We start from the raw sequence: 24,941 nt of genomic DNA on the forward strand, positions 1-24,941 counted from the left end.
CGCTTGCTTAACACAAACAATTTACGCATATATAAGTTTTTTTTACAGTGTATGCAGTGGTTATAAATGTTGGGTTTGTTGGCGTATTTGTGTTGTGGTTATAGTTCAGTTTCGAGTGCGCAGTCGAGTTGTTTGCTTGCTATGGCATTTCGATTTCAATTTCGAGTCTTTCTTTTGCTGTGTAGAAAAAATGTAGATGTTGCTTAATCTTGCTTTTGCTTTTTAATTATATTTTTTTATTTTTGCTTCAGTACAGAAATTATTGCTTGCTTTATATGTATGCGTTAGTGTATGCTTGTATATGTTCAATGTGGCGTACCGATATGTATTTATGTATGTATGTATATATGTATGCATGCATGCATTTTTTTGAACAGTTATTTATGTATAACGCTTTAATAGGACCTTTGCAGTGTTTTGTTCGCGTAAATGATTGATCTTGCTTTTGAAAATGCAGTTTCCTTATATAATAATTAATTTTTTTTTCGGCGTTCATAGTTGCGCAAAAGTATACAATTTAGCGGCAGTCATTTTTAAGTTCAGTTTTAGATTTTTTTCTATTCAATCTACTTTCAATTACTGTGTTTTTATGCTTTAAGTGAATTAAGGAGAGCAGCGACTTAATATTAATTAGCTAATTTTTCATGAATAAGACAATATTTTGATTTTTTGCTAGTTAAACTAAGAAAACTAGGCGGATGTGTGTATTGCAAAGCAAAGGCAACTTTTATGTAGAAAAAAATTAAATAAAAATTAACACGTTAAAGCTGTATGCAATATTTGGAAACTCGCAATGGATCTTTTGGAAGAAGTTAGAAAAATTTGGAAGTAAAAAGAGAAGTAAATTTTTTTGGTCGTCAGTTTTGTTAGAAAAAACGCGAAAGGGTATGCCTTTTGATAAAAAAAAACCGTATTGCAATTAATAGGCAATTTTTCAAGAAAGTACTGCCCTGCACAATTAAGCGCATGATGACAGTGGCATACTGTCATGGCAACACGACAACTTAAAGCATATGGTACTCGTATATCTGCCATAAAAACTTGTAACTGCCATGATGCCAGCTCATTCGCTTTTAATTGTGAACTGCCCCTATCTATTTTTATTTTTGTAGATGCAGTTTTTTTGAAAAGATGAATATGCAAAAAGTGTATTACTTTAATATTTTATATGTAAAAGTCACGTTAACAATTAAAAAAATAAAATTTAAAAGGGAAAAAGTTAAAGAAAGTGTACTAATGGCTTAACATATAATTAGAAAACATACATTTTTTTTAAATATATGTAACAGTTAAAAATATTCAACATTTTTATGTCCATTTGTATGTGTATTAAAGAAAAATATTTTAAGCACATGTTAATTTCCGTTTCCCGGTTTCCGTTGCATATTTAATGTTGAAAAAATATTAAATAGTTTTAGTTATAAAAAAACTAGTTTTAAACAGTTCTAATTTTCCATTTCCTATTGCATTTCTGATATAAAGAATGCAGGTAAGCCATTTAAAACTATTTTCAAATTAAAAAAAATCAAAGACAAAAAAATTGGTGTAACATTTTAAGATTTTAGGTATATAAGTATATTTATTTAAGGGGTTACATGGGTTTCGTGGGTTCAAAAAATCTATTTTTTTGGGTTGTTAATTTCTACAACATCTCAGGAATATTATCCTAAATTTTCAGGTCGATTCGAATAATAGTTTCGGAGTTACAGCCTTTGAAAAGTGTGCGCGCTCCAAGCCACTTTTATTGTTACTCAAAACTTTAAACGAGTTTTACTCGGAACCGTGTTTTCAAAGTCGGTTGTCAAATGTTCTCGAAAACTATTCAATTGATCTTGATGAAATTTTACACAGGTGTTTGAGATACAATTTACTCGTGCTTGGATCAAGGATTTTTTTTCAATTACAACTATTTAAAAAAAAACAAAATGTCAAGGAAATTTGACCGACATTTTAATTTTTTTGGAAAAATGTCTGCCAAAATTCGAATTTTTACTTTTTTTTCTTCCCTTCATTCAAGCACGAGTTTATGGTCTTCACTAAAACACTTATTTTTCTTTTTTCATTTTTGATGATCCTGTCAGGAGTTATGCTGACAACGCGGACGCACCTTTTTTTCGAGGGGTCACCGGAAATGACGTCACAATGGAGGAGTTTTATTTTTTTTTTTTAATTTCAGAAATTATTCTTTAAATATGAATCAATAAGACAGAAAAAAGTTTGAATTAAATAAATAATTTTCTACATAGAAAAAAATATTGAAAATAGGCCTTTTTTACCCGATGAAACCCATGTAACCCCTTAAATCAAATAAGGCGAAATATGTATAAAATTTTAGTCAGGTTTTTATTGCATTAAAATTGCATTTTTGATTGTAATAAAAACAGAAAAATATATCAGGAAACATAAAAAATAAAACAAACAAAATAAAAACGAAAAAAAAATTACAAAGCAAACAATTCTAAACAGTTTGTAATCTAATTAAAGCAATAGTTATTGCATTTTGGTTAAATTTTTTTAGCATAAAAGCATCTATTGTATTGCAATTTTAATTGTAACCAAAATCCACTTCAAGGTTACTTTTGTTTACAAAACAAAAACACAAAAAAAAAAAAAATATATATTTAAGAAAAAAAAAAGATTTTTTTTGTGTAAACAGTTTGTAAATTAATTAAAAACGAAATATGTATTGAATTTTAGTATTAAATTTTAAGTTCAATTTAAAAAAAAACGATTGAATGGCAATTTTATTTGTAATAAAACCGAAAACAACTTCAAGACTTTCTTTGTTGCAAAAAACAAAACAAAAAAAAACATAAAAATAAACAAAAAATAAAAGAAAGATACATAAAATAAAAAGAAAAAAAATACAATAATAATTTTAAATTGTTTGTAATCTAATTAAAGGAATATGTATTTTGATTTCCAATTACATTTTCCTGGCATTTAGAAAAAATCGATTGAATTGAAATTTTAATTGTAATAAAAAGCGAAAGCTTGAGTTTACTTAAAAAAAAAAATAAAAATAAAAATGACAAAATGAGAAAATGATCACGCATTGTGCAAACACACATTACTACCGTTATCATTACATCTCATCAAACAAGAACAAACCGAGCGTTGCTGGCAAGTTTATTAACATGTAAACGTTGGGGCCGAATGGGTTAAGCGTGTCAGAAAACATCGCGAGGGCAAGAGTAGTACTCAAATATCAATAGTAAATGTTCAAGAAATATACGAGTATTACTGTTGATTTCAATAATAGTCGGAGAATTTCTAAAGCCGTAGATTTAATATTCTTATACACTTTTTTTTTTACTTTTGTAGGTAGTAAAGCAACTGATAATGCAAACAATTCCAGGCAAATATTCCCATTTCGCGTTCTGAAAGTATAAAAGTAGTTTTAGGAAACTAGAAAAAAAAATTACTGACAAATAGAGCATTCAGGAAACCCCCAGCGCTCAAGTAACTAGAAGTTTTTATGATCTGTAATTTTTATTATATACATACTTATTTCGAAAAACAATTCAATAAGTACACACTCTCTATACCTTTCTGAGGCGTAACAACAAATGGGCAGTTGCGTGAAGAGGAACAGCTTTAAAAATATGTGCTGTTGAATATTGAATACTACACTTTATGTGAGTTTAGACTCACACATTAATTTCATCAACTCAAACGTGTACCACAAATCGTTATTGAGCATTCTGCAGTGGGATTTCGCAATTTGCTTTTTGCTCTTCCAAAAATTGTGTAAGCCTGGAAATATGAAACATCTAAAACGTGCCATGTGCCTATTGTGCTTATTTGAAAAATACTGAGTTTCAACTGGCAGTTCGTAGGCGCACGTTTTAATAATTTCAAAAATTTTTGAAGTTGGAATTTTATTGCAAAGAATTTCGAGATCTAGCTGCCAGCGTCGGAAATAGAAAAAATAGAAAGAAGAAGAAAAATATAAGAAAAATAGAAGAATAGACAATTACAAAAAACAAAAAAAAAAAACGCAGAGAAATATAAAAAAGTGATAAAGAAAAAGAAATACTATTTGCAATATTCGGGCACTATGGTTTAATTAAATAGTTATAAACGAATAAAAATATGTGTGTAGGTATGTATTTATTGCATTTTTTGTTAATTTGATTTGGAGACAGTCATAAGTTTATTTACTTAAAAAGGCATTGGTGTACATGACTGTGAAGCACTTGCAAAAAACTATTTTTAAATACCAAATACAAATATTTGATTTACAATCGACATCTTATATATTAACAAACTATTTGTTTTTTAACTGATAGAAGCATTTTATAAAAATTCAATATTTTGTTTACCGTTAGCAAACAGCACTTGTTATGATTTCTGCGGTAGCCATACGGACAAAAACAAATTCAATTCAAATAAAATGCTATTATTTTCTAATTAAATGCGATAGTGAAAGCTCTATCCCATAACTCAACTCTACACAAACAAACAAATTTATTTAATGGAATAATGTTAAATATAAAATTTTGTTATTTAAAATGCACAAAAACATTAAGTTTAATTACAAAATCCAGTTTTAATGACAAAGTGCTGTTTGCTCTAAAAATATAAATTGGTACTTTTAACTAAAGTTTTCTATGGTGCATGTTTTTCTCTAATATAAAAAAGTAGTGAATTCAACGCTCATGGCCACACTGTGCGAAAATGTAAATGCTCTTAGGGCGTTTGTATTTTTTCAAGCATGGCTACTTTGTCTTGATATTCTTCATTTTTTTTGTTTTTGGCAAACGAAATTCTCGCTTAACTTCCTTTCAAGCTGTACTATTTTCTAAATTCTTTCAGACATTTCTCTGCTTTATCCTAGCCGCTTTTTCTGATCTCTGCTCTACTTTTGCTTTCATTTAACCTGCACTTAATTTAAATTTATTTCGTTAAAAAAAATATATAATATAAAGCGATAAAAATAAAATGAAATAGAGCACAGATGTTTATAAAAATTATAAAGTCGTATAAAAGTCAATAGAAAAAAACTTACACATCGAAATATTTTGTTTGATAATCATAACTATTGTTAAAATACATAATAATCATGAAAATAAGAGTAAATAGTAATAGAAAAGTGTTCGTTCATTATTCATTTATTACAATAATAATTTCACTTATGTATGCACGTTATAATTATTTGTTATTAGTATCAATTCTAGTATATAATAGTAGACGACATCAGTGTTATTAATAGTACATTTTAAATGTTATTTTTTTGATTTTTGTTAATATTAGCTTTTGCATAACTTTTTTAATGACTATTTAAAATTTTTATTATTTAATATTTTTCAGTATTATTTTTTCATTTACTTTGAATTATTTATACCCTAACACTTACTTTTCATTTGTTTATTTTTCTAATTTTTTTATTTTTCATTTGAAAATAAAAAATAATAATTTGTTTTGAATTTGCATTGTTGTCAATCCATTTAAATGATTTGCTTTAGTTTATTAAAAATTAGTTTTTATTTTTTCTCTGCGTCATATCCAGTTTTTATTGACTACGAGGCACTGTGCGATAAGTCAACAAGTTTCGTGACCCAAAAGAGATGAGCCAGCAGGTATAATCTCAAAATAAGATCTGCCAGATAATCCGCCTTACCGTTTATACAGCTTTAAAGCTTTTGAAACTTTTTTCTCCGTGAGCATAATAAAACATTTCATATATTGCTCATTTTTCAATGGCAAGTACAGAAATTAAGCATCGGGTATTTTTTTGAAATATTTTAGGAAACTGTTGTCAGTCTTGTCTTACTCTTATTTCGTGAAAATTTATATTTTTAACCCACTAATGATGTTTGCAAAATTTTATTATCGTTTATCGAACATCAAAAAATGTAAACTATCGCAAAATGTATTGTGAAAACATTCTGTGTTTTTTTTTGAACAACTGAAAGGAGAACCCTTTCAAATTAGAGTGAAATCTTTCAAATTTAAAGCAAGATGGACTGTGTATATCAAGCTTGTTAGAAAGGAATTTCTGGAAAGGTATTTATTTGTGCTTTCTCATCAAGGGGAACTATTTAAGCTTCAAATTTACTATTGGTGAAAGAAGTTTGCACAAATTTGCTAGACATTTTTTTAAATTTTATAACGCATTCTTATTCATAACTTGCACGACCAACACTGTTTTTTTTTTAATAAATCACAAATCACAAAACTTTGGATATATATATCATCGCGTGACAGCTAAGAAAGAGTTAGAAGTATAATTTTCAAGGCCGGAATTGCAAGTATTTCACTAAATATAGGAAAATGAAGTTAGAAATTCTTTCTCCTCCATAAATACGCTTTTTATTCCAAACTGCTGGCTTTAGTTATTATTTTAAATTTTTTGCTGCTAAGTATTAAAAAACTTCAAAGATTACTTCAGAAGTGAACAAAGCTTTGAATTTGTGCTCAAAGTGCATCTCATCATATTGCATTTCATAAGTTTTTGTATTGAACTGCATCCTATGAACTTGAGACCTTTTTGTTAATGTCGCACAGTGTCATATATTTTATTAGTCAATTATTAATTTGATATCCTGTAAGCTATTCTAGTAGTTTTAACAATTTTGTATTTATTATATATTACATATTATTTATTATTTATTTGTTATTTATTTATTATTTTATTTTATTTATTTATTTTTATTTTTATTTTTATTTTTTATTATTTATTAATTATTACTTATTATTTATTATTCATTATTTATTATTTATTATTTATTATTTATTATTTATTATTTATTATTTATTAATTATTACTTATTATTTATTATTTATTATATATTTGTTGTTTATTTTTTATTTTATTTTTTTATTATTTATTATTTATTAATTATTACTTATAACTTATTATTTATTATTTATTATTTATTATTTATTATTTATTATTTATTATTTATTATTTATTATTTATTATTTATTATTTATTATTTATTATTTATTATTTATTATTTATTATTTATTATTTATTATTTATTATTTATTATTTATTATTTATTATTTATTATTTATTATTTATTATTTATTATTTATTATTTATTATTTATTATTTATTATTTATTATTTATTATTTACTTATTTACTATTTATTATTTATGATTTATGATATATTATTTATTTTTTATTATTTATTATTTATTATTTATTATTTATTATTTATTATTTATTATTTATTATTTATTATTTATTATTTACTTATTTACTATTTATTATTTATGATTTATTATTTATTTTTTATTATTTATTTTTTATTTTTTATTATTTATTGCTTATTTTTTTTTTAATTATAATTTATATTTTTGTTATTTTTATTTATTTTTGTTAGTTATTTATTATCTATTTTTATTTATTGTTGCTTATCAATTTTTTATTTGTTATTTATTATTTATTATTTCTCATTTATTTTTATTTTTATTATTATTATTATTTATTATTATTATTATTTTTATTTTTACTTTTAATTGTCACAAATCGCAACATTTATTTTTTCATATTTTTTATTTTGTGAGTTTGTGGTGATTTTAGTTTTTACAGTTACAAATGCAGTGATGTAAAATTTTAAGTAAATTTTTATTATCTTTTTTATTATATTTATATGCTTTGACCAAAAAAGTTTTTACTAATAATTTTTCATTTCAATTGAGAAAATATTTGCAACATTTTTATATTTCTGGTTATTACATTTTCCTGTTCATTTAACAACATTAGTATTTTTTTATTGAATGGAAACAAATTATATCATTAGTTTTTATAAATTCTATTTATTCATTTGTATTAAGATTTTTATTAATATAATTTTAATTTATTTTATTTCATATTCATATAATTATTTTTTGTAATTATCTTTAATTATTTTTTTATTAATTTTTAATATTTACATTTATATTTTTTAACTTTCCTTATTTGCAATTATTTTTTGATTTAGTTTTATTATAATATTTAGTTAATATTAATACTTTTTTTATATCTCTCACATTTTTAATATTTTTTCGGAATTATAATATTAAGTTTTTTAGTTTTTATTTTGAATTAATACAATTTTTGTTAATTATGGCGTGTATTAGTATTTTTTAGTTTTTATTTTGATAGATTTTATTACTTCCTTTTTGTGTTTCAATTATAAAAGTTGTTATTAACGATTTTTTTTAATTTTTAAATTTTTTTTCGGTAAATTATTTGCATAACATAACACATTTTTATTTACTTAATTATAAATATTACTTCTTCAATGTTTTTTTCTTAACATTTTATTCGATTAGCAAAATTTTATTTTATTGATTTTACGATTACTCTTCTATCGCCTTTTCAACTAATTTATTTGCTTTGTCATTACCGTAATACTTGTTAGTATCAATTCAGTTATTATTATTTGTTGCATTTTTTTTAATAATAAATTTTTTGTGTTAATATTACATTTTTATTTTTATAATTTTTTTTTCAAAATTGTCGGTACTAAAATTTTACATACATTCTTGTTTTTGTTGTTTCCTATTATTTCGAGAGTTTAGTTTTACACACACATTCACATATACATATATATTTACTTAAATAATTAAATAGGTGTGTGTGTATGTATGCGTGTGTGATTAGCACGACGTGTGTTTGATCGTGTGAGTGTTGCTGCTTTCATTCTTGTTTGTATGTGTTAATGTGTTTTGTTTTTCTTGTTTCTCTCATTTTATTCAAATTTTGCTACATTTATGAAAAGTGTCCCGCTTTAAAGTATTTGTTTGTTTTCATTTACCATTTACGCATATTTTTTAAATTTATATTTTTTCACACATTTTTTCTCAATATATTTCATGTGTTCATGTGTTTAACTCTTGTATTTGTTTCTGTTTCTGTTTTTTTGTATTATGTTCGCTAAGTCTATAATCATTTTGCTTTCCATTTGTATACTTTCGTAATTTCGCAATGTTTTTCAAATAAAAAATTGCAATTAAAATAAATTTGATATTTTTGCACGCGCCTTCCAACATCAGTTTTTTACATACAATCAATTTTCGTTTTTGTTTTTTTTTTGCTAAATACTTCTATTTTCAGTACTCTCATTTGCTTTGAAATTTGTTTTGTTGTTGTTCTTGTGGTAGCTGTTGTCTTGTGCAACTAATTGGTTATTGTTTACGTTACTTAAATTTAAATAACTTAATTGTTACGAATGAAAACAAAAAACATTTTCTTGTTTACTTCATTTCTGCTACTGTTTCTCTTTTCACATTCACTTCCATCCACAAAACTTCAACTTCAACGCCAACTTTCAACTTAATTTATAAGTTCACAAAAAACTTTACACGTAATTGTGTTATGCATTTATGTTCATTAATGTTTTTGTTGTTGTTTTTGTTTTGCCTTTCAAAAAACAATTATTATCCTTTGCATATGTTTTGCTGCATTTGCCGTCTCCCATATTTATACCTACACTTTAAATACAGCAACGTTGTGTTAGTGTCCACGTGTAACTCAATTCATCTCGAAATTCTGCTGCAATTCATACAATTAAAAATCTTCAAAAATCTACAAAAACAAAAGGGTTACATTTTTGTTATCCCTTAGTTTCATACATTTTTATAATTTATTTTGCTGCTGCTTTCTTTGTTTTTTTTTTATTTGTTTGTTTGTTTCACTATTCACTATTTACTTATTCGCTTATTTTTTATTTATATCCTCTTTCTTCTCCCATTGCTGCTTTTCTCTTTCGGCGCTTTCCATCTGCCTCTTCCTGACTCCAGCTCAACGCCCTTCTACTCGACCATCACCTTTTCTACTCTCTAGTAACGTTGGGAATTATCTCAGGCATAAAATTCTCGATTATTCGCGTTTTTCGCATAGGAATTGACCGCCGGCGAGCGTTTTGGTTCATCGAGTGCGTAGGAGCCTTCGTCCTTTTTCCGCATGCGATAAACGATGAACATGACGACGAGAATGGCGCAAAGCAGGCCGACAACAGCGCCACCGATGACAGCTGCAAGAGGAAGAGGAGAGACAATTTTTAATTTGTAGCTATACTTGCACATACATACATACATATGTATGTAATCTATCATCAAAAATTAATCACCCAATTCTAGTTTTGCATAACTTTTTTACTAAATAAAAAAAACATGAATTTGAGGGATTTAGTTAACAAGTGTCAAATATGATTGACGCATGACGTTATTTGCAACAATTATAAATCTTCTGGGAGGGTGATTCATTTTGCGCTACTTATTAAATATTTGTATCTTCGGTGGCCCACTCACCTGCCAAGATGCCCGGCTGTGCGAAGAAACTCGCCGTTCGATCGTCGTCGCTGGTATTCATGATGAGTACTTCGTTGCCTGTGGTATGTTCGATCACTTTAGTATCTGTCGGCTGGCTATTAATGTTATTTGTATCCAATTCGTGTATGGTGTTACCTTGATTAGTGTTGCCACCTGTGTTTGGTGTGAGCAAGCGAGCGATTAATTGGGGAGAGAGAGAAAGAAATATAAAGAAAGAGCAAATTGGTTAGAGTTCTCGATTTAAGTTTTCATTGGCTATAAAAATTCTTTGTCCTGTTGTTAGTCTGCTTTAAAAAAATAATAACAAGGAGTTCTTAAAATTGTATATTTCTTTCTTCATTTATATGCCTAGCAAACAAATATTTACGATTTTTATATAAAATGTAATAATTCCTATTTTGCGAGCTAAAAGTAAGATTAAAAATAAAGCAACAAATTCAATTATTGCCTTTACTCACTTGTTTTATTATTGCTAGTTTGTTGTTTTATTGTTAATCAGACTTTGAACTAGCAAAATAAAAATATGACAACTGAAGTTTAAAAATAATAATTCATGGAATTTTTTGCTTCAACAATTTTTAATTAGTTGGCTAGGCATAGTAAAAAAGTTTGTTTGTGTTAGTAGTAATTTTGCTTTGATGAGAGGATGTGGAATGAGTGCTGGTTAGTTTTATTTTCTGAAAATCCTTTTTTTTTGTGCAACATTCAAAGCGCAAAATCTACGGCGCAGCAACAACTACTGGATGATTTAATTTAACAGATACTTTTTTATACGTTTATATGTATATGTATTAGAATGCCCAAAAACAATTTTTTAATGTTATGCCTCAAATTTATCCTACGGCCATGAGATCCTATTTTTTATTTCTTTGATGCCACATTTACCCGTGCCGCAAACGCTATGAAAATTATCAATCAATTCAAATGAACAAAATGCACTTGTCCTTAAATTTGGTACACAATTTTTACACATCTGATATGATTGTATCACCGTATGTACTTTCTTTTCAAAAAAGCCAAAATATTATATTGTACCAAAATTAAAAATCAAAAATCATGAGATAAATATTTTGTTCTTTTGTTGTTTATTTTTAACTTTTTTTATTTTTTATAATCTTTTCTTGAGGGAAATTAAAAGGGTAGATAAAACTTTATCGATCTGTAAACATTTTATAGAAAAATTACAGGAAAGTGTATTTTCGAATAAGAATTCAATGGTAATTTTCGTGGAAATATTAAAACAAATAATTGTTATAAAATTTGGTGATTCAGTTTTTTGGGCATAGGATAAATTTAGCGTGCTGGCATCAAGAAAACAACTTATTTGTAGGCTATTATAATATGTTGATATATTTTTAAATATGGTGATAGAGTTCCACGACTACTTACAATGCAAAAAGGGCAATATTACAAGTACGCCAAATTTCCAGCAAATAAATACTAAACTATTTCAATATTTACATAAATTGAGTTACATATATGAAATAAGCTTTTCATATTTAACGTTTTTTATTTAACTAATTAATTCTGTAGTAAATTAATAACAAAAAGATGTATATCTTTTTAATCAATCTATTTGCTTATATTTAGAAATTACTTACCTGCTACATTGAAATATTCTGCTTAAATCTAAACCAAACTTTAACTACATTCACCGAAATTATGATGAAGACACCACCTATTCCTCAGTTTTGACTATTTACTTATATATTTTTGCAAGCCCTAAGGCTTTTCATTCTATTTCATCTTAAGAATGCCATCTTACAGGACATGTAGGGATTATGGATTTAATCTCGAACTCACCGAGCCTGACAGTCTATGTCAAGATGGAAAAAAAATAAATAATAATGTAAAATAAATAATAAAGAAATATTTTTAAAACAGCGCGCACAGATGTGATTTACTGACGGGTCCAAAATGGGAAACCGCAGCGGCGGGGCTGGAGTTGTCGGACCACATTTCAAGAAGGCAATTGGATTAGGAAAAGCGACTTCCATTTTTTGGGTGGAGGTCCAGAACTAAGTCCCAGAGAATATCGTAGTAGAGGCATGCGTGGTGCCAATATCAACATTCTCTCTGACAGTCAAGCAGCTCTAAAATCGCTAGATAGCTTTTCATTCTAATGAAGGTTGGTCTGGGAATTTTTCAAAATTCTCGAAACTTTAACATCAAGAAGCTTTGTTATTCTGTTGAGCGACCGGGATATGAAGGACCCGAAGGGAATGAAATTGTAGACACTTTAGCGAAAAAGAATGCAATCACACCCTCATAGGCCCTGAATCATTCTGCGGGGCAAATAGTACTTCAAAAGTGCCTTGCTAAGTGAGTTGAAACAACGAGGCCTAATCGAGTACTGGAGAGCCCAAACGGGCACGCGGCAATCAAAAATACTATTGATGTATAACGTAGTTGCAGAGATAATCCCTAAGCTCAGCAAATTGACATACAACTTTGAACTGAACTATTAACAGGACATTGTAAACTTAACTACCACACGAAAAAAATTGGTGTGGTAGAAAATGATTCATGTAGACTCACAACGTAGACTAAATTAGCTGGGAAGCCTATAGCAGTTTTAGGATTTATTAATTGCATGAGTAGACTACAAGGAGGGAACACTTTGCGAACCAGTTAAATAGTGATAGCTGCGCATGTCACAGAGAATGTGAAGATCCCGTTACCCCAATCGTTGACGACGGAATTGTCGTTCCGCTACCCGACCATGACAAGGTGAGAATAGCGATAAAGCGGCTAAAGAACAACAAAGCAGGCGCCGACAGACTGCCGATTGAGCTTTTCAAACATGGCGGCGAAGAGAAGGTAAGGTGCATGCATCAGCTTCTATGCAAAATATGGCCGGATGAAAGCATACCTGCCGATTGGAATTTAAGTGTGCTCTGCCCAATCCATAAGAAGGGCGATCCTGCAATCTGTGCTAACTACCGCGTGATTAGTCTTCTTAATATCGCCTATAAGGTTCTAGCGAGCATATTGTGTGAAAGGCAAAAGCCCACCATCAACCAACTGATTGGACCTTATCAGTGTGGCTTTAGACCTGTAAAGTCTACCATCGACCAAATATTCACAATACGCCAAATCTGGGAAAAGACCCATGAAAGGAGAATCGGCACACAACATCTTTTCGTCGACTTCAAAGCTGCATTCGACAGTACGAAAATGAGTTTCCTGTATGTCGTGATGTCTGAATTTGGTATCCCCACAAAACTATTACGGCTATGCAACATGACGTTGCTCAACACCAGCAGCGCCGTCAGAATTGGGAAGGACCTCTCCGAGCCCTTTGATACCAAACGAGGTTTCAGACAGGATGACTCGCTATCGTATGACTTCTTTAACCTGATGTTGGAGAGCATCGTACGAGTCGCAGAACTTAATCGCTCAGGCACAATTTTTTATAAGAGCGTACAATTGTTGGCGTATGCCGATGATATTGACACCATCGGCCTTCACAACCACGCTGTTAGTTCTGTCTTCTCCAAACAGGATAAAGAGGTGAAGCGAATGGGTCTGGTGGTGAACGAGGACAACACGAAGTACCTCCTGTCTTCAAACAAACAGTCGGCGCACTCGCGTATCGGCACCCACGTTACTCTTGACAGTTATAATTTCGAGGTTGTAAAAGACTTCGTTTATTTAGGAACCAGCATTAACAACGATAACAATGTCAGCCTTGAAATCCAACGTAGAATATTTCTTGCCAACAAGAGCTACTTTGGACTAAGTAGGCAACTGAGCAATAAAGTCCTCTCTCGACGAACAAAACTAACACTCAGCAAGGCATCCTAACGTATGGCGCAGAAGCGTGGACGATGACAACATCCGATGAAGCGACTCTGAAAGTATTCGATGCGGTACCAGCTGGTGGTAGTAGAGGAAGAGGAAGGCCTCCTCTGCGTTGCAAAGATCAGATGGAGAAGGACTTGGCTTCATTTGGTGTGTCCAATTGGCGCCGGTTAGCACGAGAAAGAAATGACTGGCGCGCCAATTAAGAAGAAGAGAAGACTACATAGCTGCAAAGTATATATTTTCAGGCCGTAGTGCATAAATAGCCATTTGAATAAAAATAATAATGTTTATTTTTTAATTTCAATTACTTTGATTATAAAAATATGCTTCATTCTATAATAAATACCATAATAATCAAAATTTCAAATTTCTAAACAAAATTGCAAAATTTTTAACTAGAATTTAGAAAAAATTATCTGTGCGGAGTTTAATAGGATAGTGGAATAATGAACGAATTCATTTCAAAAGAATACGCACAAATATAATATATGCTAATACATACATATATACTTGCACACTAGTGTCTGTACAATAACTATTTTTGGCCAATTTGCAAATAATGTCATCTGCAAAAATGCTTACGACACGTGTAAATTTTGTCTAGACTTGCCACGTGGAAATTATCACTGCCTGCACACCTTCACTCACTGGCTCTCATGCATTTGGCAAACACTACAAAGTATTCACGCATGTGTGTCTATGTATCCGTGTCAAACTGTTTGATATAAAATTGCTGAAAGGTATACGTGCCTAGAGTCGATGGCGGGGTCGAGTTACACACATTTACATATGCATTAGCGCCGTCGTCAGAAAGTTTAAATAAAATACATGAACGGCATACAGGTGTACCTTTGTAGCAAGTCAACGTATATAAAGCAAGAATAGAGAATTTGTAGAGCGAATATCAGACATGATGGAGTTTATACTAAAATTATAGTATATCCAGTGAATGAATAAGAATGTCCAATGCCTTTTTTTACTCAAAGAAATGGAAGAAATTATGAGAAATGGAATAAAAATGGGTATGAGCTTGGACAAAAATGCGCGAGAAAGTTTAATGAGTTGACAAAATTTGAATAATAAAGCTGAAGAGACTCCAAGAAAAGTTTTGCTTCCATCTTATTTTGAAAAAATTTCCATTGCGAATAATAGAAAGAATGTGAAAAGGAAATTAAATACCAAAAATTATCTAGCGCGAAAAGTGACGTAGCACAACTTTTGTTAGCGGAAATTAGTTACAAAACAAATGCGGAATATTTTTTTGGATTTTTTTTCTGTACAAAAAAATGCAATGGATTTCTATTCTAAATATGCATACATATATATAATAACATATATAAACTCTTAAATCCTTTATACAGTGCCTTATTTTAGCCCATTAGGCATTCCAAAACTTTTTATCAAGATCAAAAGCAATGTAAAGCCTAGCATAGTAACGCACAGATAAGGAAGCGCCGAAGAAATAAGCAAAAAAGAAAAAAACAAAAATAATAACAATAATGAGCGCCACAAACTTTCGCTGGTGCTGTTGAAAAACCATAATCAGTGTCTTCATCAACATCATTAGCACTGTAAGATATTGACTGACTTGAATTGTGGTTGAAGTGAAGAGATTAAATTATTTCGCTAACGTAGTATGAGTAATGGATGCATGTACCGGAAGACAAACAAACAGACAAGCAAATCAGTAGATGAATTGATGGATTGCTGAGTATTATGGGCTTGTTAGCGCGCGCACACACACATACGGAATTGCATGAAAGTAAGTAAAGTAAGCAAGAGAGGCCAAAAATATACTCCTTATGATAAATATTAAATGGAAAGCTTGGCGGGTTTCACCGGTGTTGGCTGTTCGATGTGAAATATTTCAATTTATTCAATCTGGGGGTAAAAGTTAAGTTTTTCGTGAAATGGTTAAACTTCAAAGGGCTATTAAAAGGCTTATCAAAAGAGCGCTCGCCTTTCGCAAAAGTCCAAAAATATACTTTTCACTCAACAAAACAAAGGTCAGGTGAAGTACAAAAATTTATAAAGGATGTTGTTAGTACGTCTTTGAGTTACATAAAGAGATTGAGAGTAGCAGATAGTGTACGTAAAGCAAGAAGGTTAATTTCGAAAATATGGAGAATGAAACCCAGAATAACACATTGATTCTACACAGCAGCAGTTAGGTCAATTTTCTACTATGGTATTGTAGTATGGTGGAGTGACCTTGAGAAAGGTGTGAAAGGATTAACAAAGTTCAAAGACTCGCATCTGCTCTCATAACCGATGCAATATCAATCACGAAATCGAAAGTATTAACTTCCTTCCAGTAGACTTGTAGGTAAAATACATCGCTAGCAATGCGGAAATAAGATTGAAAAACTTACGTAAGTGGTCAAACATGGCCTACTACGGCCACGGTAAGACGCTAATTGGTCTTTTGGCAGTTCCCCGATAGGTGCACTATGACCTCTTGTCCACAACCGCTATTGTAATGTTCACAACCCTCAAGGGAAGAGTAGAAACGGAGAAATTATATATACACTGATGGCTCTCTGCTTGAGGGTAGGCTGAGTGGAGGTGTATATTACGAATAGCGGGAGATTTCCTTCAGCTTTCAACTTCCCGACTACTGAAGTGTTTTTTAGGCTGAACTAATGGCAATAATAAAAATCATGTTACTGGTTCAGTGCTATATGACATCTGGAGATGATATACAGCCAGGCGGCAGTGAAGTCCCTCATAAAGCAGTCGACAACCTCTAAGGATGCCATGAACACCGCGGTATCATCTCTTGACGAGGTGGCTGAGCCATTTCACTTCAAGGTAACGCGAGTTTCGAGTCATTGCGGCATCGAGGAGAGGGCCTAGTGAGATTTGGCATCAAACTGACTTATGAGTACACAGACAATGACATAGGCATACTCATACAGACTTGTAAGCTACCTATTTTTGAGTAAATTTTACGAATAACTAATGAGAGATAGCTGAATGAATTGGTGGCGATTTCTGACTCTTTTTCACGAACGGCTTGCTCGATATTCGTCTTAAGAGCTTAAATTGTTAATATATTGCCTGCAAATCATTTGACTTTCACGGAACCTCCCACAAAAGAAAAAAAAAAAAACAACGGAAACAAAAGTCTTACGGCGTCAAAGCACAGCTATAGGGTGGTCAATTGCCATCGCCGAGACGGTTGACAACACGATTACCAAACTCAAAACATCGAAAACATATGATCGACTGTGGCATGGCGCGCTATACTGCTGAGACCAAAGATTTTCCTAGTACATTTTTTTCAATTGTATGTCTTTGTATCACTCAATATTGATCGAAATGGCGTTCGCAGCAGCATTAAATTGCCAAGGAAAATGGGCTCATTATACCACCACTCAAAAATCTGCACTAAACTGTCACTCCTGGAGACTGCACAGAATTCTCGACGACCACATGTGGGTTTTCCGTTACACAGATGTGGCAGTTTTGCTATAAAACTGTGCATGAAACTATACAGCTTTCTATTTGCCGGACAACATTGAAACACTCACCAAAAATTTAATGCTTGAATTTTGTTCTAATTTAATTTGGTTTTAGTTCTGCAAAAATATTTATTTAAAAATGTTGAATATTGCATTTTAAACTTTCAGTGATTTTATTTGCTGAATATTTCACAAATCGGTACACAAAGGCCATTCAATTAGATTGGTTTTATTAGCTTAGTTATTTATTTCCATCAACTATTAAATTCAAATATTTTACTATGGAAAATAAGTAAAAACACAAGTGGTTCTTCAACTGGCATTTCCAAACAATATATAAAATATAAGAGTTCTTTTGCAGTATTCTGCATTCAATTTTTGCTTCCATGCTCCATTTTTTTCTAAATGTTTTTTGTTTACTTGTAATAGTCTTCTCTCTAAGTATTTGTTTCTTCACAAGCTGCCAGTATGAGTATTTTTTTGTTTTTTATTATATAAAACATACATACATACAAACATGCATCAAGGACACATAAATTATATTAACTTCAAGTGCACAAAAACAACAAAAGTGGGTAAAAGAAATAGAATATAGCTTAAAAAGTGAGCAACAAAGACGAGACAAAAGTTGCTTGGCAATAAAAGTGTAATGAAAATATGTGAATAAATTTAATTGCGAAAACAAATCAAGTGGAATGGAGAAACTGTGGAAATAAAAGGTCAAAATGTTGCAGAAAGGAACGCAGTTTGGAGTGGGTGTGGGACCATATAAATTGAAACAGATTTTTGGTAAAGTTTAAGATTGAAATTTGCCATCATTAAAAATTAAATGTTGTTGAGTTATGTTTTTCCTGTCATACCAGATGCATTCAAGTACGAAATGTTTCCCATAGGGTTGGCGCCACTCTGTCAATCTTTCCACTAAATCACTTCCTAATAAAGGCACTGGGAAGATATTTTGAGAAGGATGGCTACTTCCAATAAATGTTATAAAACTTTTAATAGTCATCAAACAGATCATCATTCCAGTGGTTGTCAGCGTCAAGCAAGTGCTGCGCAATAGAATATCGCTCTTCTTATCCTAGAAACATGAATGTGTAGAAATAAAAATGCTAGGAAATTTGGTTTGACAGTTTATTGCGCCATGAAAGTTAGAAATTGTGGTTTCTTATTATTCCTATTTTTGGTTTCCTTGCATGCATGGTATTGTGGGTTTGGGCATATAATACAGTGAAGTCAACCCATTAACTAATAATTGAAAAATTTGCACATTCAAGCTTCTGGCATATTCTGAATTTGTGCCAAAAGGAACCATACATTTTAGTGTAATAAAATATTTAAGTGATTGTAAAGAGTATTTCGAGGGACGCGTCTAGATATTATAAAACATGAAAACATTTAGTTTCTTAAAGGCTTCACTATTTTTATTCAAAATACGGCCCTTAATAATTAAACATCATTTAAATGTAACCCAAGAGCACGTCTACAAGCTGTCATGCGATAATTAAAATTTTGAAGGACTTTTGGCTTATTCCCACAGACTTTACTTTTCAAAACACCCAAAAAAAAAACATCTAAATAAGACCAAAAAAGAATAAAAAGAGAAATAGCGGGTACATTGTTTTTTGGAAAACTATTATTTTTTCACTTACGATTATATTTTTGGAATATGAGCCAAATTGGATCAGTAAAGGCGTTTCAAGATATAATTTGATGTCAGCGTTATGTGGATAGTAGTATAGTATTTTCTGTACTTATGTAAAGCAAACTGCTCAGAAAATGTTTATACCTATTAATCCTCTCCAACTCACTTCTTTCCACAACAAGGAAGTTAATTCCTGTAAGCCAAGAATATGGTTTGAACCCGGAAAAAATACATAAAAATGAGTTCAAGGATGATACAGATCTTTCACAAAAATTATTTCCGATACGTAAATATTTTTTTTCAGACGATCGGTACTACAGGCTTTGGCAAACTTAACCATGGAACATCGCGGGAAAGTAATCCAAAGGATTTGTGAAAATGGTCGTTCGGTCGTGAGTGTTGATGCATATTTTAACCTGTTGAACGAATACTTTAACAAACAACAATGCCGCATATGGGTTACAGAAAATCCACATGCCATTCATGAGAAAATTATGCACCCGCAAGGAGTTGGTGGGAAAAGTGTAGCCTTTGGGTTGGCGTAGTCATTGGACACACTTCTTCGAAAATGATGCTGCAACGCTATTCCGGTACTGGATGATAACATACTTGTTATGGTTTGAACTCAATGACATGGACTTGGACAATATGTGGTTTGAACACGATGTGAACGAGTTTCGCAAGACGCATTATTTTATGAAGCAACGGAGTTAAAAATCGCAAATATCTTGCGATTTGACACCGTTAAACTTCTTTCTCTGAAGCTAAATATTGTGGCCTATGCCAATAAGCTCGAGAAGATTTGGCGTACTGATACGAAAACCTTAAAATGGGTCGTTGCCAAAGGTTCAAATATTTAGAGAGTTATGGGAAAATAAGTGCCAAATAACTTTTTTGTAAAAGATATACGACTTGCAACAGAAATCGAAATAAGTTTGAAAAGCTTGCAAGGTACCTAAAGGTGATTAGATTTGAAGGACTATTTCCAATAGAGTTGTTTTTGACAGATCACGCGTGACTATTGTGAAACTAAATACATATTTTTTTCAGTATTCATTGACATTTCATTATGGAAAGACTTACACCTCAACAACGTATACAAATCGTACAATTGTATTACGAAAATCGACGCTCTGTGAAAAGTTTTTATCGCGCGTTCAGGCCAACTTATAGTGTTCAGAATGAGGCCCATTTTTGGCTTAATGGCTACGTTAATAAGTCAATTGGCGTATTTGGGCTGAAGATCAACCCGAAGCTATTCAGGAACAGCCATTGGAGGAATCATCGGCCCATATTTCCGCAAACACGGGACTGACGCCAATGTAACAGTGAATGGCGAACGTTATTGCGCCACGACAAACAACTTTTTGATGCCGCAAATTGAAGCCCGTGATCTCCACAAACTTTTGTTCCAACAATACGGCGGTACTTGCCATATAGCCTGTTGAGCAACGGACTTACTGCATCGTCGTTTCGGTGAGCAATTTATCTCTCGTCTCGGACCAGTGGATTGGTGGATTGGCCACCTAGATCGTGTGATATCACACTTTGGACTTTTATTAGTAGGGGTATGTAAAATTTAAATGCTTTATGGATAAACCAGGTTCTATTGATGCTTTGGAAGCCAACATTACTAAAGTTATTCACGAGATACAGACCGAAGTCCTCCAGCCGGTCATTAAAAGTTGGTATTTACGGATGACTGAATTACAGTGCAGTTGCGGTCAACCCTCGAAAGGGATTATCTTTGAAACATAAATGTCATGAAGGCTTCTACATAAAAATAATAAATATTGCCCAATCAATCTGAATTTAGGTTGTTTAATTTTAATTTTAAATCCGATACCTATAAATTTATCACCTTTTGTATTACTAATAATGCAGATCACTTCGATAGCTTCTGGATTTGTATTTATATGAGTCTATGAATTAGGTCATATGAGCCCTTAAGCTCTACGTTTTCCCAAAAGCTTACTTCCTAATATTTCACACAAACGTAACTGATTCAACTGGCCTCAAAAGCAATAAGTAAATTGAATGCCTGATATTTGCTTTATGACAGCTTCCAAACCAAAATTACCGCAGTGCACCACAATATAGATAGTAAGTATGCTTCGAAAGCGCGCATATCCGAACGGCCATCCGCTTAGATAAAGATCAAAGCAAACACGCACACACATCAGCCCCACATACGAGGAATTTGTTTTATTTGACTGCAAATGGAAATGGTGGCTGTGCAGTAGCCGCACAAGCCATTTGCGTTATTTGCCTTATTTGCATTTGAGCAGCGCATATGTGGGGGGAACAAGTGGAATATCGGCGTCATTTTCAGCGAAATTGCAAAGTCGGTCACTGTCCGTTGATAGTTGCCAGTCACAAATGGTGCATATTGTAGCCGTGGCTAAGACATGCCTTTGAACCGAGATGACTGAGCGAGTTAGGGCAAAGTGATATGCGTAATTAAATGAGAAGTTGGTATGCCATAGGATGGGTAGAGAGATGAGAGGTGGCTTGATTTCCAATTTCGACAAAATTCTGGTTAACAGTTCGTATAGATCTACTAATGAATGGTTATTGGAAATGTGAAGAAGCTGAAAATGCAAGGAAAACTGGTAATGTGGCCGGCTTTTAGAAGCGAATTTTATTTCATTGCTTGAATGCCGGTGAAGATTCATATGAAGGTGAAATTTTTCTTTTTTTTTGCTTTTCATGGCGCGAAGTATTTCAAAAAGGTATTGGACTGAACAAAGCAATTTTTTGAACTCAATTTGATTTAATTTACTTATATATGACTCTCTAAAAATTGACTCTCTTAATAATATATGTATATAAGTAGCTCAAAATTAAATCGTTTTTGAGATAGAATACTTAATACGGCAAAAATGCTGAGGGGCCATTTATACTCGTTTTTATACATACATGACACCAAACTGATACTAAAAAGTGAGGAAGTTCTGCTTTCTCTCGGATCCGTTCAACACAAAAGGACTGCGTTTTAAAATTAAAGTGCATCAGTACGAGCTCCTCCTCCAATTTGTGGTGTGAGTTTCGATATTTGTGTACAAATGGAGGGACCTACAGTTTTACGCCGCCTTCAACTGGCAGATGGGTGCTTTTTATCAGGAGCTTTTTCTCGATAGAAACAAATTCGGAGGTTTGATATTGTCTGATGACCATTATGACCAAGTATTTCCTAAAAAGGCTTAATAGCATGGTAACAAAACTGCTTCTCAGAAGATGAATAAGCCACGAGCCCTGATAGCCTTGACTAATTACGGGCATAGACATCACCGACCAACCACAGCGTACGTTTTATTTGGAGGATATGAAAAGTAAAGGGTATTTTCTCTGTCGCTGTTCGAATTAGGTGATACATTTTAGAATAGAATATAGTGAGAATAGACGAGCTACATTCTCTTTCGCTCCAAAAAATGCGAACCGAGATTCTTAAAAAAATCTGAAAAGTTTGCGAAGATGTAATTAATATCCACCCGACCAGTCTGTTCCTACCCATTAAATCCTCTGCCCCGATGTTAAGTGCAATGGGCACTATTGCTTTAGAGCTTAAAGAATTTCCGCCCATCAACAATTCCCTTCCATTTCATTTCAACACTATAACTCAAGTGAAAGGGCGAAGCAGGCGGTCAAAAAAGTTCGTACTCTACAACGACTCAGCGGAAATGTCGATACAAATCATGAAAATCATAAAGTCGGACGCGTTGATTATTTAATTAATTATCCAGCAACTTAAAATTATCCAGGTAATCATTTGAAAGCATTTTGCATAAGGGCGCTGCGGATGACTGACAAATTCTATGCTTTCACCTAGAAAGCTGTGTCAAAATTGAAGGCAAAACAGGTCATCAGCGTAGAACGCACATTGTTGTCAACATTCTCTTAGGCTTTCTAAAATGAATGTAGTAGAACTGACGGTAATACTATCAGGGTGCAAAGCCATTGGTCTTCTCGTCGCCAGCACGATTTTCTGAGGAGCTGTAGGGATGAGAAGTAGGCAGAATTTATTCAAAATTTCAGATTTGTGCAGGATTACATTCGAGAATGCTTGAGAAGTTTAGACACAGTTTCCTCGTAAGGGTTGAATGATTCGTCAAAATATCGGCCTGGTGTGCCGATTTGGCAATCGGAAAGCGTTTAGGTGGCCCTCGAGTGAACATGTTTTCATATTCCGTGACATACACCCTAACGACAAAGAAGAAGTCCTTCCGAAAGTAGTAACCATTGATCGTCGAGAGAGTTTGCTCTAAAGCATTCACAAGAAATTACCCGATTTGTGGACAGTGATTTGTGTATTTCGATGACCTTAATGTAATGACAGGGTTTGATTGAAAAGTAATGAGTCGTATTTTTTTTAAGCAGGTTTATTAAACCTTTTGGCTTATACAACCAATATTCTTCAAAATAGGACCCTTGAGCGTCAATAAACCGCTGGTAGCGGTCCTTCCACTGCAGGAATCGTGTTCAATTCGGCTGTTAAAGTTTTTTGGATCGCCTCGATGGAATCGAAACGCCTCCCCTTCAGCTTTCTTTACAGACGCGGGAACAAGAAGAAGTCCGGAGGGGAGGCCTTCCAGATCGCTGTTCGTCTTCGACGTCCTCTCGGCCTTCCTTGAACGACTTGTGCCACCGTTTTACCTGGGCACTGGACAGATATTGGTCTCCGTAAGCCTCCTTGAGTAGCTCAATGGTTTCGGTACTTGTTTTGTTTAACTTTGCACAAAATTTGATCGAGTAACGTTGCTCCAACGATCGCTGCATTTTCGCCACTGCAAATTCCTAACACACTTTTAAAACAGCTTTCACGCGCGGAGCGATGTTGACTGCACCGCTGTTGCCAGCAAACTGGGACCGGTTTTTAGTGGAAGGGGAAGGTCCAACGATCATTTTCCCCCACCAGCCGATTCGGTTGATCGCTTGGCAGACGCTCCGCGCGGAAAGGCTCATTACTTTTCAATCAAACCCTGTACTTATTCGGAGTACCAGTCATTATACAAAATTTGCTTTTAGCGTTAACGGATACCAAACAACAACAAAAAATTAAAACAAATTTTGTTTTAAATACTAAAAATATTTGCAAAAGTAAATCTGGCGCGGTTAGCGTTCAGTACTTTTGAGCCGAAAAAATAAAATTTAGTAAGTAAATGAAAAGTGTGCGTTTTATGAAATGACTTCCAGTAAAAATTTGACTAAATATACGGTACCCATACACATATACTCGTACTTCTGTAGCTGACATATAAACTTTCTATCACGGCTGAGTGAACGGTGTTCTAATTTTCCCATTCAATTCTGTATTAGATATACAAATTTCTTTGCGTCAGAAGGAAAAAATATATTTATATATTTATACATTGCATTAAGTTTTGATATTGGAGGCAGTGCATGCATGTGGGAATGCACAAGTATATATTTGCGGGAGTCCTCCACATCTAGCTCGAGGCGGTGAGCAAGGACATTCCAGCTGTTGATTCTCAATTCGATTCAATACGCTTCGTTTCATTTCACTGCGATTCCCTTTACTTAACTTATAAATAATCTGAGTTTTCGAGTTTGAAAAGCAGAATTAAAAAGAAACTGCGAGAATCACGGAGGAAAGGAAACAAGCAAACATGCATTTCTTGCAGATTTAACTAAGTAGAAAATCCTAGGAAAGTTGCCAAGCTTAATAGAAATCGTTGCAGAGAATCTTGAGAGTAAAAGGAGAAAAATATTGTTGTTGTAATGCTGCCGAGGGGC

At 32.2% G+C, this 24,941-nt stretch overlaps 1 protein-coding gene across 4 annotated transcripts in view; it reads right to left on the reverse strand.

Annotated features, from left to right (window-relative positions):
• Positions 1 to 9,017: 9,017 nt before the first annotated feature.
• Positions 9,018 to 24,941, reverse strand: part of LOC128867732 (syndecan) — a 52,714-nt gene continuing 36,790 nt past the window's right edge. For 3 of the 4 annotated variants that reach the window (XM_054109192.1, XM_054109191.1, XM_054109189.1), the window contains 2 exons: positions 10,251 to 10,424; positions 9,018 to 9,973 (listed from right to left, as the gene is read on the reverse strand). In XM_054109192.1, coding sequence (XP_053965167.1) covers positions 9,801 to 9,973; positions 10,251 to 10,311 — 234 coding nt within the window. In that variant the 5' untranslated portion in view covers positions 10,312 to 10,424 and the 3' untranslated portion in view covers positions 9,018 to 9,800. The remainder of the gene's footprint in view (positions 9,974 to 10,250; positions 10,425 to 24,941) is intronic. The other variant, XM_054109190.1, reaches the window with a different exon arrangement.

The sequence above is a fragment of the Anastrepha ludens genome, chromosome 6 (genome assembly GCF_028408465.1).
Source record: "Anastrepha ludens isolate Willacy chromosome 6, idAnaLude1.1, whole genome shotgun sequence".
NCBI classification, from domain to species: Eukaryota; Metazoa; Arthropoda; class Insecta; order Diptera; family Tephritidae; genus Anastrepha; species Anastrepha ludens.